General features: G+C 52.4%; 6 protein-coding genes across 6 annotated transcripts; 2 read left to right on the top strand and 4 right to left on the bottom strand.

Moving 5' to 3' along the window:
• Positions 1 to 758: 758 nt before the first annotated feature.
• On the top strand, positions 759 to 1,965 carry BROUX77_000173 (uncharacterized protein; the record flags this gene model as incomplete). The annotated part of the gene is made up of 2 exons (XM_073746190.1): positions 759 to 875; positions 940 to 1,965. The coding sequence occupies 2 exons, from the start codon at positions 759 to 761 to the stop codon at positions 1,963 to 1,965; spliced, it is 1,143 nt and encodes a 380-aa protein (XP_073608410.1).
• Positions 1,966 to 2,204: 239 nt separating this feature from the next.
• On the bottom strand, positions 2,205 to 3,548 carry BROUX77_000172 (uncharacterized protein; the record flags this gene model as incomplete). Its single annotated transcript, XM_073746179.1, has 3 exons — positions 2,205 to 2,923; positions 3,009 to 3,243; positions 3,312 to 3,548. The coding sequence occupies 3 exons, from the start codon at positions 3,546 to 3,548 to the stop codon at positions 2,205 to 2,207; spliced, it is 1,191 nt and encodes a 396-aa protein (XP_073608409.1).
• A 447-nt stretch (positions 3,549 to 3,995) lies between these two features.
• Positions 3,996 to 5,099, top strand: BROUX77_000171 (uncharacterized protein; the record flags this gene model as incomplete). Its single annotated transcript, XM_073746168.1, has 1 exon — positions 3,996 to 5,099. One exon carries the CDS (start codon positions 3,996 to 3,998, stop codon positions 5,097 to 5,099), a length of 1,104 nt encoding a protein of 367 aa, XP_073608408.1.
• A 211-nt stretch (positions 5,100 to 5,310) lies between these two features.
• On the bottom strand, positions 5,311 to 7,976 carry BROUX77_000170 (uncharacterized protein; the record flags this gene model as incomplete). Its single annotated transcript, XM_073746157.1, has 4 exons — positions 5,311 to 6,609; positions 7,227 to 7,410; positions 7,477 to 7,712; positions 7,791 to 7,976. The coding sequence occupies 4 exons, from the start codon at positions 7,974 to 7,976 to the stop codon at positions 5,311 to 5,313; spliced, it is 1,905 nt and encodes a 634-aa protein (XP_073608407.1).
• Positions 7,977 to 8,625: 649 nt separating this feature from the next.
• On the bottom strand, positions 8,626 to 12,569 carry BROUX77_000169 (uncharacterized protein; the record flags this gene model as incomplete). The annotated part of the gene is made up of 3 exons (XM_073746145.1): positions 8,626 to 10,274; positions 10,838 to 12,099; positions 12,154 to 12,569. 3 exons carry the CDS (start codon positions 12,567 to 12,569, stop codon positions 8,626 to 8,628), a joined length of 3,327 nt encoding a protein of 1,108 aa, XP_073608406.1.
• A 799-nt stretch (positions 12,570 to 13,368) lies between these two features.
• On the bottom strand, positions 13,369 to 14,270 carry BROUX77_000168 (uncharacterized protein; the record flags this gene model as incomplete). Its single annotated transcript, XM_073746134.1, has 3 exons — positions 13,369 to 13,558; positions 13,631 to 14,112; positions 14,172 to 14,270. 3 exons carry the CDS (start codon positions 14,268 to 14,270, stop codon positions 13,369 to 13,371), a joined length of 771 nt encoding a protein of 256 aa, XP_073608405.1.
• Positions 14,271 to 14,452: the final 182 nt, after the last annotated feature.

The following is a 14,452-nucleotide window of genomic DNA, read 5'->3' as shown; positions in this document are numbered from 1 at the left end:
GGTCTTAGCAGGGGTTCGGAGGTAAATGTTGCGTAGTTGAATCTGATGTGGCGCCCACGATATACAAACAAGAGGTGGTATTCTTCATGCGACAGGGAAATTCCCACTAAGCACAACAGCACTTGACTCGATCTTGTAGCGAATAAGGAGATGCCGTCGCCTGGAATCGAATACTGGCGTTCCAAAGAGATCTCTGAAGTTTGTAACGACGTCTCCCACGGCCTGCCTGTTCCCAGGGATTCCGTGCAGAAAAGCGGGGCATCACGGGAAACGGCCTTGCACCCTCGGACATGCGCCGGGGAACGTCCGAAACAAGGACCGCCCAAAGGACTAAAAGATGCCTGATCGGAAGCAAGACCAACACGAAGAACAAAGAGATCCAAGTCCCAGGGTCAGACGAGGCGCAGATGTGAGTACGAGTCCAGATTACAGAGACGATTAGAGTGTACGGGTATATATGGGCGTCAGTATACAAGGACAGTTACTACTACTTGTATGCATGCACTCATCACCCTTCCGAGGGGCTGTGTTGCGTGCTTGGTCTGCGGGCTTGACAATGTCCGAGCTGACGTGCAGATAAGAAAGGTCGTGGGCTTTGCATGCGGTAGCTGTCTGTATAAGAAGGCAGGGCTAGGCTGCTGGGCCACTTAGCAGAAAACGGCCCACTCACCTCTCATGTATCATTGCTTGTTGTAGCTCCCTACTGTGTGTGCCCATCCTCTATCGCCTATATACCTGCTTCCATTCAAAATCCAATCATGGTCAAGACAGTTGTTGTTGTTGGTGCCTCGTATGCTGGCCTAGCTGTCTCTCACAGACTGCTAAAGTACACCCGCCAACAAAACCCCGACCTCAAGGTTGTTCTGGTATCCAAGGTACATTGACCACGCCATATGCCGTTCCATGCTGTCGCTCTTTCTAACTCTTTTATTCTTCTAGAGCAACTATTTCTACTGGAATATCGCCGCTATCCGTGCGGTCGTCCCCGGAGCCATCCATGACGACCAGATCTTCCATGCAATCGAGCCCGGCTTTGCCGCCTACCCGCCCGCCAACTTCCAGTTCCTTGTCGGCACCGCGTCCGACATTGACGCCTCCGCCAAAACTGCCGCCATCACAACCAGCACCGGCCGCCAAGTGATTCCCTACGACTACCTTGTCCTCGCCAGCGGCGCGCGTGCTGTGCCTTCCAAACCTGACACTCCATGGAAGGCGGTGGCCACCGGGCCCCCCGACCAAGACACCTACAACCAGACGCTGGCGGCACTGCACGCAACGCAAAAGAGCGTAGCCGATGCAAAGCACATTGTCATTGCGGGCGCTGGCCCGACGGGCGTCGAGACCAGCGCCGAGCTGCGCTATGCCCACAAGGACAAAACCGTGGTCCTGCTCACTGCTGGCGATTCGCTGCTGGCCGGCGACTCGATTGGCAGCTCGGCCGAGCGGGAAATCACTGCGCTCGGCGTAGAGGTGCGGCGCAACGCGCGCGTCAAAACCTCGCGGGCCCTGGCGAGCGGCAAGACAGAAGTCTTGCTACACTCCGGCGAGACGATTGAGACAGACCTGTACATGCCGACCATGGGGCTCGAGCCGAACTCAGAGTACGTGCCGGCCACGAGCCTCAACGAGAACAAGTATGTCAACGTCGACGACAACTTCCAGGTGCAAGGGCTCAAGGACGTATGGGCGTGCGGGGACATTGTGTCCAAGCCCCGCGCCGGCTTCATGCTGGCAGATAAGCAGGCCGCTGGCGTGGCCAAGAACGTGGAGCTGGCGATGCAGGGCAAGCCGCAGCTGGCCGTCAAGGGTTTCCCTTTCGATGTCTTGATCGGCGCGGCCGGTAGAGACCGTGGCTTTGTGCGGGCTGGTTGGTTCGGCCTGCCTTCGATCCTGGCGTGGGCTGCCAAGAGCCGGACCCTCGGCCTAGATTCAGCACCCAAGTATGTGAACGGAACACAATGGTAGGGAGGCAGAAGACAGAATAGGCGTTTGGTCAGACCAAACAAGACAGCGAGCGAGGATGAAATTAGGCCCTACACGAGTAACAGACGACTGCCAGCTGCACATGCGTCTGTGTTTATGAGAATTAAATGTTTTCCTTACTGGAGAGAGCCGTACACACTCAGGCAGAATTTAACCCAAGCCAAACCCTAATACTAATTTGAATCTCTTCTCTGTTCTGTTCACCACTCTCCACCTAGCCTTTATGACCGTGCCTTCTCGTCCTCTACGTCTCGCCTTAACTGCTCCAATTCGGCCTGGCGCGCGGCCAGATGCGTCTGTAGACCCTCGACTTGTTCTTTGATGGTTTTGAGATCCTCTTGAACACCCTTGAGGCTGGACCCGCCGCCCGAGCCGGCCTGTGCGCCGTCCTCCAGCTCTCGCAGCTGTTTGCGCTTGTAGTCCAACAGCTGCTCAAGCTCGCGCTTGACGAGCGCAGGCTTGCTGCCACGCTTGCCGCCCTGGCGATCCTCGGCGTCGTTTTCCATACGCTTGAGCTTTTCGTCAAGCTCGGCCAGCTGCTTCTTGAGACGCACCTCTTCCCAATCGCCAGTTTTTTCCGTGGAAAAGTCGGTTCCGGCGGTTTTGTACCCGCTGCGACCAAGCCGTGTAAGGTACTGGTCGCCGAACTTGGCCTTGCGGCCGGTAGCCGTCGAGTCGTCGGCCTTGACGGCCCAGCGCGACGAGCGCTGGTTATCCACCTGGTAGTCGATCTTTTTGCTCTCAAAGGTGTGGCGCAGGGAGGCGGGGATGTTTCGTGGAATGCGGTAGCCTTCGTGGCGGTAGTTGAGCATATGCAGAAACACGAGACAGGCATCTTTGTTGATGGCAGAAGAGGCCGATGGGTTGACGAGGTTCCAGGCGGAGCGGATGTCGGTATCAGGGACGTCGAGGGATTTGTAGAGATCATCGAGAGCGGCAACTAGACGAAGCATGACAAGAGACGCGGTTAGCAATGTACTGGCCTCTCGGAAGGGTAGCTGGCAATGGATAAAAAAACCACTCACATGAAACCTCTCCGCGCATGTCCCGGTTCTCCTGGTAAATCAGCTGATATTTGCTCTTGTCCTCTGGACTAATGTACCAGTCAAAGCCATCCTTCAGGCCCAAGTCATCTGAGTCGTCCTCGACCTGCTCAAACTGCACCTGTTTGCCCGTCAAGGCACGGCCGGCCTGGACTAGGTGCGCCTTGGATTCAGGCACCAGCCAGTCGGGCAGTGTTGCCGGCACATCCGCGTATTCCTGGACAGAAGCCGATTTGATCAGTATACCAATGCCCGAGTAGCAAGAGAAACAGAGCCAAGACGTACGCCATTGAGGACATCGAAAATCAGACGCATTGCCACGCAGAATTCCTCAAAGTCCAGGTTCCCGTCGTTATCGACGTCGGCCAGATCCCACACTTTGGCCAGCTGGTCATCGCGCAAGCCGCTGTTCTTCAGTACCGGGCCAGCCTGTTCGCCGGTGAGGAACTTGCCGCCGCCCGTGCGCGTGGAAAAGATGTTCCAGTATGTCTCGATTTCGTGCGCCTCGATCTTGGGCGCCATGGTTGCGGTGGTTGTCGTTCGGAGGAGACAGGGAAAGCTATGTAGAATAGGAAGGGGGGGATGAAGAGAACGGGTTAGATTGGTGGATAACCGACTAAACAGAACCAAGCAAAACAGAGACGCTTGACAAAAAAAAGATAGAATCAAAAACGGGCTGTGTAGATGCGAGGGCATCAAGATCCGAGTTGCAACTCGAGGAAATGCGTCAAGGTGAGGTCCAAGGCCAGCAGACGGAGTGGCTGAGCTGAGCGACGTCAACTGTGGCGTCACCGAACTTGTGGCATAAGCTCCAGGTTCCGACCTGCAGCGCAACTAACCCTAAACATGGGGTAACCTCATCTGAACTTTTGGAGGGGTAGCTTTTTCCACCAAGCTCCTTGTGAAACCATTCATCATTCTGGAATATCTTGATGCTTTGCTTGTTGGCCAACTACCACCACGACCGCCATGGCAACTTCTCCAGAGACCGAGAGCCACTCGCTCAAAACTCTATACGCCAATGCTGAGCAGCGCAAGATCGCCATTGCCGGCCACCAGTACAACTCGCCGGAATGGACTGCCGCTTACACTGAGGCGCTCCAGGGGTTCACCGAGTGCCAGCGTCTTGCTAGCGATATGATGTTGTTCAGTCCCAACGAGACGCTTGATGATCTAACCACGGCTGATCTCCCGTTCCTTAGCATTGGGTATCATCTGGCCGAAATGACTCTCAAGACACCCTTCACCAGCCCCAAGGCCCGCGCCGGCGTTGTCCGCCAGGCCCGCGACGAGTTTGAAGACTTTCTGAAGCAGATCGACCACTACGATCTTCTTGGCGTCCAGTACACCGAACAGTATCTGCGCTTCCTCGACGACCGAGACAAGTTTTCTGTCATTGACGCCCGCGATCCCGGTGCCCGCCGCGACGCCAAAATGGCCGGATTTGCTGCTGAAAAGCAGCTGCGCCAACGCTTGGCTGTGCTGCGGGCCAATCCGCGCTATGTCGAGAACGGCGGCGACGAAGATCTGGTGCGCGAGACGCACCTGGCCAATCTGGCGCTGCAAATCCACGACTCGCTGCAGCAGATTGACAGCATTAACCGTGAGCTGGACATCCTGGCCCAGGCCCCCCCGAGGCCGGCCAATCCGTCGGCGCCAGGGGCAGGCCGGTCCGAGGATGCACGGATGCAGCGGATGGCATCAGCGAAGCCTGATACTGACTACTCGGACCGTCTGGATGCTCCGCTATCACACAACCCAGGCGGGCCGCTGCTTTCAAAGGCAGGAAAGCCGCTGCAGCCGTTTACGCTGGTGGGGAACCGTCAGGACCTGAAGAAGGGCGTTTTCAGACCGGGCCACAATCTGCCGACCATGTCGATTGACGAGTATCTGGAGGAGGAGAAGCGGCGCGGCAATATCATCGAGGGCGGTGGCGAGGCCAGCTTTTCCAAGCCTGAACCCGACGAGGACAACGAGGAGAAGGCGGATGCGGAAACGATGAAGGCGCGGAAGTGGGACGACTACAAGGATGATAACCCGCGTGGAGCTGGAAACACCATCAATCGTGGGTGATGGGTGCTCTGTAGGGCTAGGCGCTGTGTATCTGCTGGTCACTACATACAACGCAATAGCATGTTGAAACTGCATAAACATAGATACTAATAGAAGATGATACCACAAATGTGACGCTACGGATGGCGATGGCATGAATTAAGACTCTAAAGCCAATAGAACATCTTATTTCCAGGTCCGTCTGAACAGTCTCTCTATCCCTTTGGAAGCCTTACTTGCCATTTCCTCCACGTACATCAGCCATGACCTCATCTCCATAACCAACACCACCACTCCGAACCTGACCTGACACGGCGGACTTTGCGTTTTCGTATACTTGCTGAAGATATTCACGCCGCGCTTCCATCACATCGACGCCCACATCTACAGCCTTCTCCAGCGCAGCGGTGTCAACATGGTCAGCATAGTCAACCTGGCCGCCGAGATGGGCAATATACAGCTCGTTGATACTGGCGCGTAGCTCAAGCTCAATGATGCGCCGCTGGAGAGCCTTGAAATCCCATTCTTCGCTCCCGATGCTATCCATGTACGAAACAGAGCCTGAATGGGGGTTGTCCGTCGTCTCGAATCTACTAGTTGGTTTTGTTCCTCGTGGAATCGGAGTGTGCACCTCAGTGCCTTTATTGATCACGGCTTCCTCGGCCTGCGTCATCAGTCGTGCCAAATCAGCCGCGTCTCGGCGGCCAATCCGGCGCTTCGCAGTATCAATCAGCGCGCGGCGCATGGCACTCGTTGAGGTCTCGCGAGGACCTGATCGCGGTAGCTGCGCGGGCATGACGTCGACGAGGCACCTAAGATGGAAGAAAGCCTCGCTGATCGCGTTGCGCATTCCGAATGCCCGAGGCGGGGGGGTCGAAGGCCCGCCCATGGTGGCAGATGGAGTATGGGCCGTATTTTGCTTGTTTGACTTACGTTGAGCGCTTCTGGCATCTGCGTCGTGGTTTGAGTGCGCGTTCTTTGAAATCGCTTGTGAGGATGGGCAGATGGACATTCTGTATCCATAAGGTCGATTGAGCGCCCACGAAGGATATCCAGGCTGGGCTAGACTGGCCTCACTAAGTGGGATATGCGCAGGGGGTGACTCTCTTCTCGCTGGGGTCTCGTGGTTGTTTTGATATGTGGAGTAATCATCATCGTTGGCAGCCCATTGCTGGCTCGTTGAGCTGCCAAGGGGAGAAGGAAAGGACGTGGTTGAAGAGTCGGAGAGAGACGAGTGTTCCAGGATGTCTTTAACTGCAGCTTGGGCAAGCCTGGCCATGTCTTCGACAGCGAGATCAAGACTACTGTCGGTGTTACCATCTTCGCTGCTATCTTTGCTGTTGTTATGACCAGCAACACGGAACACGTTGATGTATCCAGCTGGGTTGGACAAGTCTGGATTAGCAAGAGGGCACGATCCAAGGGCTGGCGCTTTAGAGGCGTCCTTGATAGATAAATGTTCATGGGCATCTGTGGCAGTCGAATCTTTGTTGAAGTAAGACTGGGTATCTACGGCAGCCACTGGATGATACTGAGACGAGGAGACCGGTTTGTACGAGTAAGAACCAGAGATAAGACTTCCTCTAGCGTTGGGGAGCGGATATGGGCTTCCAGGGCGGACTTCTTTACCGGACCGAGACACGGGCTGCCCGTTTCCGTGTCCATCAATGTATGTGAAAGGCACCAACCGTGTATATGAAGATGGCAAAGTACAGTCTCTTGTTTCCGTCTCAGGTACTGTTCCGGCAGACACGTGCTAGTTGCTGGGCGAAGGACCTGAGAGAACACGAAGACTCTGGGGGAGATGCTCGGTGGGATTGGCGGCAGAGGTGGTCGTGCTAGGGAAGGCTACGGGGCGGGTGCCGTGCCGGGGTGGCCTGAGGCCAAAGGGAAAAGTATCTCTTGTCAAGAAGGACATCATGTAAAGCATATGGCTGTAATGAGTCTAGGGCAGAGGCAGCTTGGGTACGGTAGTGGGATGTTGGAAACTTATAGCTCTGACAAGCAGCACGTGAGTGAATGAGTATCATTCTGTTTGGCTGCGGGGGAGGTTTTCTCATCCCGTGTATTTCGGCGTTGTGTACCGCTATCATCTAAACTTGGCCCTTTTTCCATCTTTACCCTGGCCGCATTTCAATACTGTCACACTCTCTGAATCTCCCCGTATCTATCCTGGGAGGCCCAATGCTGAGGCGCAATGTTCTCAGTATGACTCTCCGAGGGCTTGTTCTCCTCCAACTCCATGCCATCAGGCCCCCTCCTGGATATCATCCCTCGTGGCTCGCGCATGCAAGCAGAGATAAACCCACAGATGATGACAACCATAAGTAGCCTGTTCGGCAGTTAGCATCAGCGTCTCATGGTGCGATTTCTCTGTCCTAACTATGCACACACTCACCACAACATTGAGCCCAGAGACGCCGCTGCGACAAGCCCAACCGCATAACGAGTACCACGGCGGTCGCGGCGAATACTTAACAGTGTGGATGCCACGCACGCTGTCCATCCCCACGCTGCAAGCCAGAGCAGGGCATCGACCGCAAACGCGGTTACAACCACAAATCGGCAGTACATGTGGTGGGCTGTTGATTCGAGTGCTATCACGGCGCCCAGCACGAACATGGTGAAGAGAGCCTGTCAACCGCAGTGTAAGTCTTGTGTACGCCCGATCAGTCGGTTGGCTGTTTTGTTGGTCAAAAGGGGGAAGCGTACGTTGAAAATTAGGAAGCCTGCTGGGCCGCTTTGGCCGGGTGTGACTTGCTCGCGTACCGAGAGACTATAAGACGATACAACGAGCTCGGCGAGGCTCACGACAAGAGCTACATAGCGTAGCAGCTCCGTCAACTTGGACAGCGGTGGAGGGCCTATGACCAGGGCTCCAGTGTGTATACCAGCCATGGCAATATGTGTGAAATAGGACTAACTGGCAAGTTGTTGTTTGGCGAGCAGATGAGATCTACCACTAGTAGCTGAAGCGTGAAGATGGAATCTCGGCCTGGTCTTATATCAAGTTCTTGAGCTCTAGTCTCATCCCCTGGACGTGTAAAATTGAAGAACTCTCACTTGTTTGGTCTTGCCATTATTCATTGCGCAACATACAATAGATCAAATAGTAAGTTAGCTTTGTCTTCAGTTGACTCATTATTAATTTTGTTGTCTCGGGAACAGTCTATGAGTTTTTCGTTTTCTTATAGTCTGTATCTGCAGTCAATCTCCGTGATTAGTGCTTCAGGGTTTCTTCAGTCTTCCGCGGTAACCCGGGATTGTGCCGGGATCTCGTAATCAATTACCGAGCGGCCCCACTTTAGCGACCCGCTTTTCAGCATTTCCGGGGTTATCGGGGCCGGTATTTATGGGTCCATATTTCAACGCAAGGTTTGTATGTACCGGTGTCTTCGGAGCAAGAAGATTTCTGACTGTATAACTGAGATGGTATAACTGCCTAGATACCTCATCAGACGTCAATCATTACATATGTACATATACCTACTGGTTTCACAAGCCACCAGTGAAATGGATTTGGAAAGAAAACCGGATCTGTTCGTAACTATTTACCTTGTGGCATGGCTCGCTTCATAAACTCAAGATTCCCAAATCTCATGATAGTGACCCTCCCAGACAAACTACCGAGCACCACAGTAGATCCATCTACCGATGAACAATTACCACGGAATGAAACAGGGATCCAGAGAATTGGAATGCCTTCGCATAATATCCAACACTGGTCTGATCTGATGCTGATGCCAGCGGGGCTCTTAAAGCGAGGATTCAAACCTGGTTGGTCGATTGTCGAGTGGTCAGAAACAGCTGTAGGACTGTCGTCAGTAGAAATAGAGGCCCCGAGGGCGTCGAATTTGAGAGTGCGAGTATGCCCCTTGAGTTCTTGAGTGCAAGTGCCATCATCAGTCCGCCAGACTCGTACCGTTTGACCCCACGATCCCGAGGCCACGAGCCGGCCGTCGGGCGAAAAAACCACCGAGTTTACTGATCTAGTGTGGCCCTTGAGCTCTTGAACACAAATCCCGTCATCGGTTCGCCATAGCCTCACGGTTTGATCCCATGAGCCCGAGGCCATGAGGCTGCCATCAGGGGAAAAGGCCACTGAAGTTATACCTCCAGTGTGGCCCTGAAGCTCATGGGAGCAGGTGCCGTCATCTGTTCGCCATAACCGAGGTGTTTCATCCCCTGAAGCCGAGGCCACGAGCTTGCCGTCTGGCGAAAATATGACTGAAATTATTGATCTGGTGTGGCCCTGTGGCTCTTGGGCGCGGATGTTATCATCAGCTTGCCAAACCCGGATCGTTTCGTCGTCTGAGCCTGAGGCCACGAGTCTCCCATCAGGTGAAAACGCTACCGAATTCACTGATCTAGTGTGTCCCCTGAGCTCTTGAACAAAGGTCCCATCCTGAGGTCGCCAGATCCTCACCGTTTTATCGTCTGAAGCTGTGGCTACGCGTCTACCGTCAAGTGAAAAGGCCACTGCGTTTACTGATCTAGTGTGACCCTTGAGTCCCTGAACACAGGTGCCGTCGCCAGTTTGCCAGACCCGTACCGTTTTATCTATTGAAGCTGAGGCCACGAGCCTAGAGTCAGTTGAAAAAGCCACAGAGTTTACGCCTTTGGCGTCGCCCTTCAACTCCCGAACGCAGGAGCCGTCATTAGTGTGCCAAAGCCGCACGGTTTGACCCCGTGAGCCTGAGGCCAAGAGCTTATCGTCGGGTGAGAATACCACCGTATTTACTGGCCTATTGTGGCCCCTGAGCTCTTGAATACAGGCCCCATCATCAGTCCGCCAGACTCGCACTGTTTCGTCATCTGACGCCGAGGCCACAAGGCTACTATCATGTGAGAAGGTCACTGAATTTACACCTCGAGTGTGACCCTTCAGCTCTTGAATCCAAGTCTCATCATCGGTGTGTGACAGACGGATTGTTCCATCTCCAGAAGCCGAGGCCACGAGCATGCCATCAAGCGAAAAGGCTACTGAATTCACGCCTTTAGTGTGCCCGTGTAGCTCCTGGGCGCAGGTGCCATCATCAGTTTGCCAAAGACGGACAGTTCCATCACCTGAGGCTGAGGCAACGAGGGCGCTGTCGGGTGAAAAGGCCACTGAATTGACTGATCTCGTGTGGCCTTCTAGGATCTGATCGCATTGATCCCACTCCTGATTTGCCTCAGGTTTTAGTAATATCCACTCTGGAATATTTTGTTGAAAGATTCGCCGGACCAGGCTATTCTTTGGAGCGAAGGCGATTACGGAGGAATAAACCTGGAGAGGTGTGTCGATTATTGTTGGTAGGTTCGTTCGTACTAGCCGTATCGCGTCTTGTAAAAGAGCTTGAAGATCTCGGCTTTCATTTGCCTACAGACTGTTAGTTCATCGACCATCTCCAGTCCATGACGAGCACTCACTTTTAAGATTGTTTGCAGAGTCCTTAACATGCTGAGACTTTCCGGGGCTCTTCCGATTAGACTCATTGCTTCTAACCAATGAAGCAAGTGTTCCCGCAAAAACTGAAGAACATCACTGTTATCATCGACCGGAGCTTCCCCCCTTTGGAGATGGTTAACCCAGTAAAGACAAGCATATTGCAGCTCTGGACCGAGATGAGTCTGGACCGACTCGCTTTGAATATCGGCGCACTTTGTTCCTGGTAGTACAAGTTGACAAATGTCTTGATGCAAGCGCTCTTTCATGATACGCAGACAGCTTTTAGCCAAACTCATGTGGGTTTCTTTTTCATCCACCCAAAAATGACTTTTCCCACGCTTTTCAGGGTCGACGAGAAAGTCGCGGAAGGAAAGATGGAGTAGCCGCACGGGTAGTTGATCCGAGGATGGAACGCTAAGTACCGAGTACAGCGAATCAAGTTGTGTTTTGATCACGGCTTTCGGGATACCCAGAAGCTGTCCCAATGCATTGATTGAAAGAGGGCTGGCAACTACAACAATAGGACCAACAATCTGCCGAAATATTTCAGTTGCAGTTTTCAGTTCTCTATCTGACAAATTCTGAGTAAGACTATTCAAGACGGGCAAGTAAGTCGCGTCTAGCCGCGACACTTGACTTTCCCTGTTCAGGCGTAAGATTTCATCAAGCTGTCTATCTGGATCGCCACGCCTCTGATCGCTGAGGAACCGACAAGTTGTAGACGCAAAAATGAACAGTGGTGTGGCCATTCCCACAAGAACCTGTATGTTGTCTTTTCCAGGCCAGTCAGGGGGTAGTTGATTTTCGAGGTCTGCAAAATTGTTGTAATTGGTCTTGATTCTATCAAGCTCGTGATTCAAGAAAGCAGCAATATCATGCTCAATAACACCAGGCGATATGTCATGGAGCACAAGATCCTGAAATTCCCCCTTTACAGCACTGAAGCCAAGGCGGATGGGCAGGTCAGGTCGACTGGTGACAAGCCACTTCAGTTTCATGTTTGGGTTGGTAATCTTTGTGCAGGAGGAGAAAAGATTAATGATGAGCTTTATATCATCGTCATTATCGCACTCGTCAAGAGCTTCGATGACAAAAACAAGGGAAGGCTTTTTACGTGAATCAAGAGAAATGTTGGTCAGTGGTTCCTTAATCAGCTTCTCAAACTGATCTTTTGCGCCCTTTCTCACAATACTTTTGTCGTCATTAATCGCAGTGCGGATGCTTTGCGCAAAGTCCGGGTACTTATCGGCGAGCTGGGTAGCAAGCGTCGTGGCGAATCTTGACAGGTTTCCGCGATCACCTTCGCCTCTTTTGAAAAAGAAGCTTGCAGCAAGCTGTCCACACTCTGCAAAGTCGCGGCAGATAGTCCGGGATATGGTGGATTTTCCTGTGCCGGCCATACCATTCAACCAAAAGAGAGACTTGGAAGACGAATCACTCGCCCATGTTTTGACATCAGTGATAAGCTCCATTCGGGTCCCTGGCAGACAGACTGCATTGCGTGTTTCGTCGTGGGAGTCAAACGATGCTCCGCTTGCAATAGGAAGAGTATCCAGAACAGCTTTGCGACAGAGTTCGTGAAGAAGATTGCTAAACCAAAGACTCATTAAAGTTGGCTCGAGAAAAGTGAGAAGGGCATCTTACGTTTGGTGAACTTGAAGAATATGGGAGATTGTTTCGTTGTATCTCTGAATGTCCCCGACAAGTCCACCCACTTCTTCGCGCTGAAATGGCCATTTTAGCGCACGGGTAACTCGTATTCTCCATTTACTGGTGGACTTGGGCTCTAGCCTTTGGACGAGTTCCTTGAGCTTTGAATTGCTCTCCTGGAGAACAACATCCAGACTTTCAGACTGTTTAAGCACTTGACCCTCTGGCTTCCCCAACATTTCTTGAACCTGCTTGGTGACATTTTCCAATACAGTGACTTCCTGTCGTAGCTGGTTGATTTCAGTAGTGGAGTTTTTGACGGCTTTGCTGTACTGAAAGCAGAGTGAGCCAACCTTGGCAGCCAATTCAATGACTGCGATGACACTGGTAGCAGCACCCAGAGCCTCCATTCTGGAAACGGCAGAGGAGTGGGGGATGTTCGTCTCTCTTTGAAGGCGGCAATCGCTGGTCAATGATGTGTTTCGCGTGGATTTAATGTTGAAGGTGGGCTTCTATCGAGAATTAAGTCTCCTTCGATTTTCCTCTTCCAAGTAAGGATTTCAAGAGAGACTGTTGGGCACCAGGCCCATCCCACTGTATGCGGGCGAAATGCAGGCTGGCCAACGGCCATCTGATTGGACGCTCATACAGCCATGATAGAAAGCGAAGCGGTTCATTTTGTTAGTGAAAACATGAGCCTACTCAAAGGCGAAAATGAAGTAGGAACCCGACGATTGATTTTCACGATGCTCAATATTCTAGGAAGGTTTTTTCTTCTGGTTGTCAATCATAGCTTCAAGCAGAAGTTACACAACAAGCATTTGTAACACACACAAAAAGAGAAGTGCCAAATGCAGCAACTGCCGTTCAAGACTAGTTCTGCTTCTAGTTTGTAACTAAACCTTGCTACTAGAAACAGTTTGTATCCTGCCGCAATTCGAGATTCTGTTGAGGTGCTGTAAACCCTAACGCAGTATGGGCAACTCAACATCATGAGAATGTCTCTAGGGATGAAATTACTCAACTATGCGAACAAATCGTGGATTCAGTCGGAGTAACACCAGACATCCGCTCTCGAAAATCTCCAAATTTAGAATGAAATAGAGAAGTCGTGCTCTTCACGGACACAAAAAGTCCAAATATTCTCTATGTTTCTATAGATAGCTTTTCCGTCTTTATCGTCGTCTTCCCCGCGTGAAAAAAATCATTTTAAATGCCAACACTAAAGCCATAAGATCCTTCAAATACATCTAGCCTATCGTCACCCTTTCTCAACGACAGGAGATGATCAAACTCGGGCACGGCACCCTTTTCGTAAAACGTCAACACATTGTCCATGTCCTCATCAGTTAGCTCACACAACTGCGGCCATGTGTATTTCTCGCTCACGGCGGACATCCTATGAGTCAAATTGGTTAGCATGTTTGAGTGCGGGGTTGTGCCATATCGGCTTTATCCTGATAGTTCTTACCACTTCATTCGCTTCGGTCCATCTTCTACCGATGGGGCTAGAACACGCAGCTTTGAGCGAAGCTTTCCAATACTCTCAATGGCATTACCAGCATTCCCAGGGAGGTTCGCAGCAATCCAGCGCCGGATAATGGCTGCCAACCGCGGACCCTTGCCGTTGGTACTGACCATGACCTGGAGAGGGCCATCGCGGTGCACGGCGCCAAAGTAGAAATCGCACTCGTCTGGCACGTCGGCAATATTGGCTGGGATTTTCTTTTCCTTGCATAGCTTCCAGATAACGGTTGAGGCAGCGGGATCATCAACAGCTACAAGAACCATGTCGGCGCCCTCGAGGTCTGATGGTTCAAAAATGCGCGGGACATGGGTTACTTGGCGCTGCTCAACGCGGTGGGCAACTTCGGGGGAAAGGCCGTGGGGCGGGCACACGACTATGACGTTGGCATCTGCATTGAGACAGTGCAAAATGCGGCCAGCCGCAACCTTGAATTAAGAGTTAACAATAGTTTCGGAGATTCTTTTCGAGGCAGAGACTAGCTTACCTCGCCACCGCCCACAACGACTACTTTCTTCCCCCGAATCTGCCATGCGAGAATCAAGCTCCCACCACCCTGCACGACGGGGAATTTCTGCTCTGACATGATGTTCTGGGCGCGCGTGTAAGTAGGCGAAGAGCAAATAGACCACAACGAGTCTTGGGAAGTTGGGCGAGGTGGAAAGTTGCTGGCAGACGGTGAAGCACGGAGAGTTGGTGAGTCCGAAATGTCACTGGCAGCACAATAGCCACTTGAAATAAACAGAAAGCGGCTGGTAGAGAGTTCCC

This window comes from Berkeleyomyces rouxiae (assembly GCF_048999995.1).
Source record: "Berkeleyomyces rouxiae strain 22BRR77 chromosome Unknown BrBRR77_ptg000001l, whole genome shotgun sequence".
In the NCBI taxonomy this organism is placed as follows: Eukaryota; Fungi; Ascomycota; class Sordariomycetes; order Microascales; family Ceratocystidaceae; genus Berkeleyomyces; species Berkeleyomyces rouxiae.
This window is presented reverse-complemented; position numbering and strand designations above follow the sequence as displayed.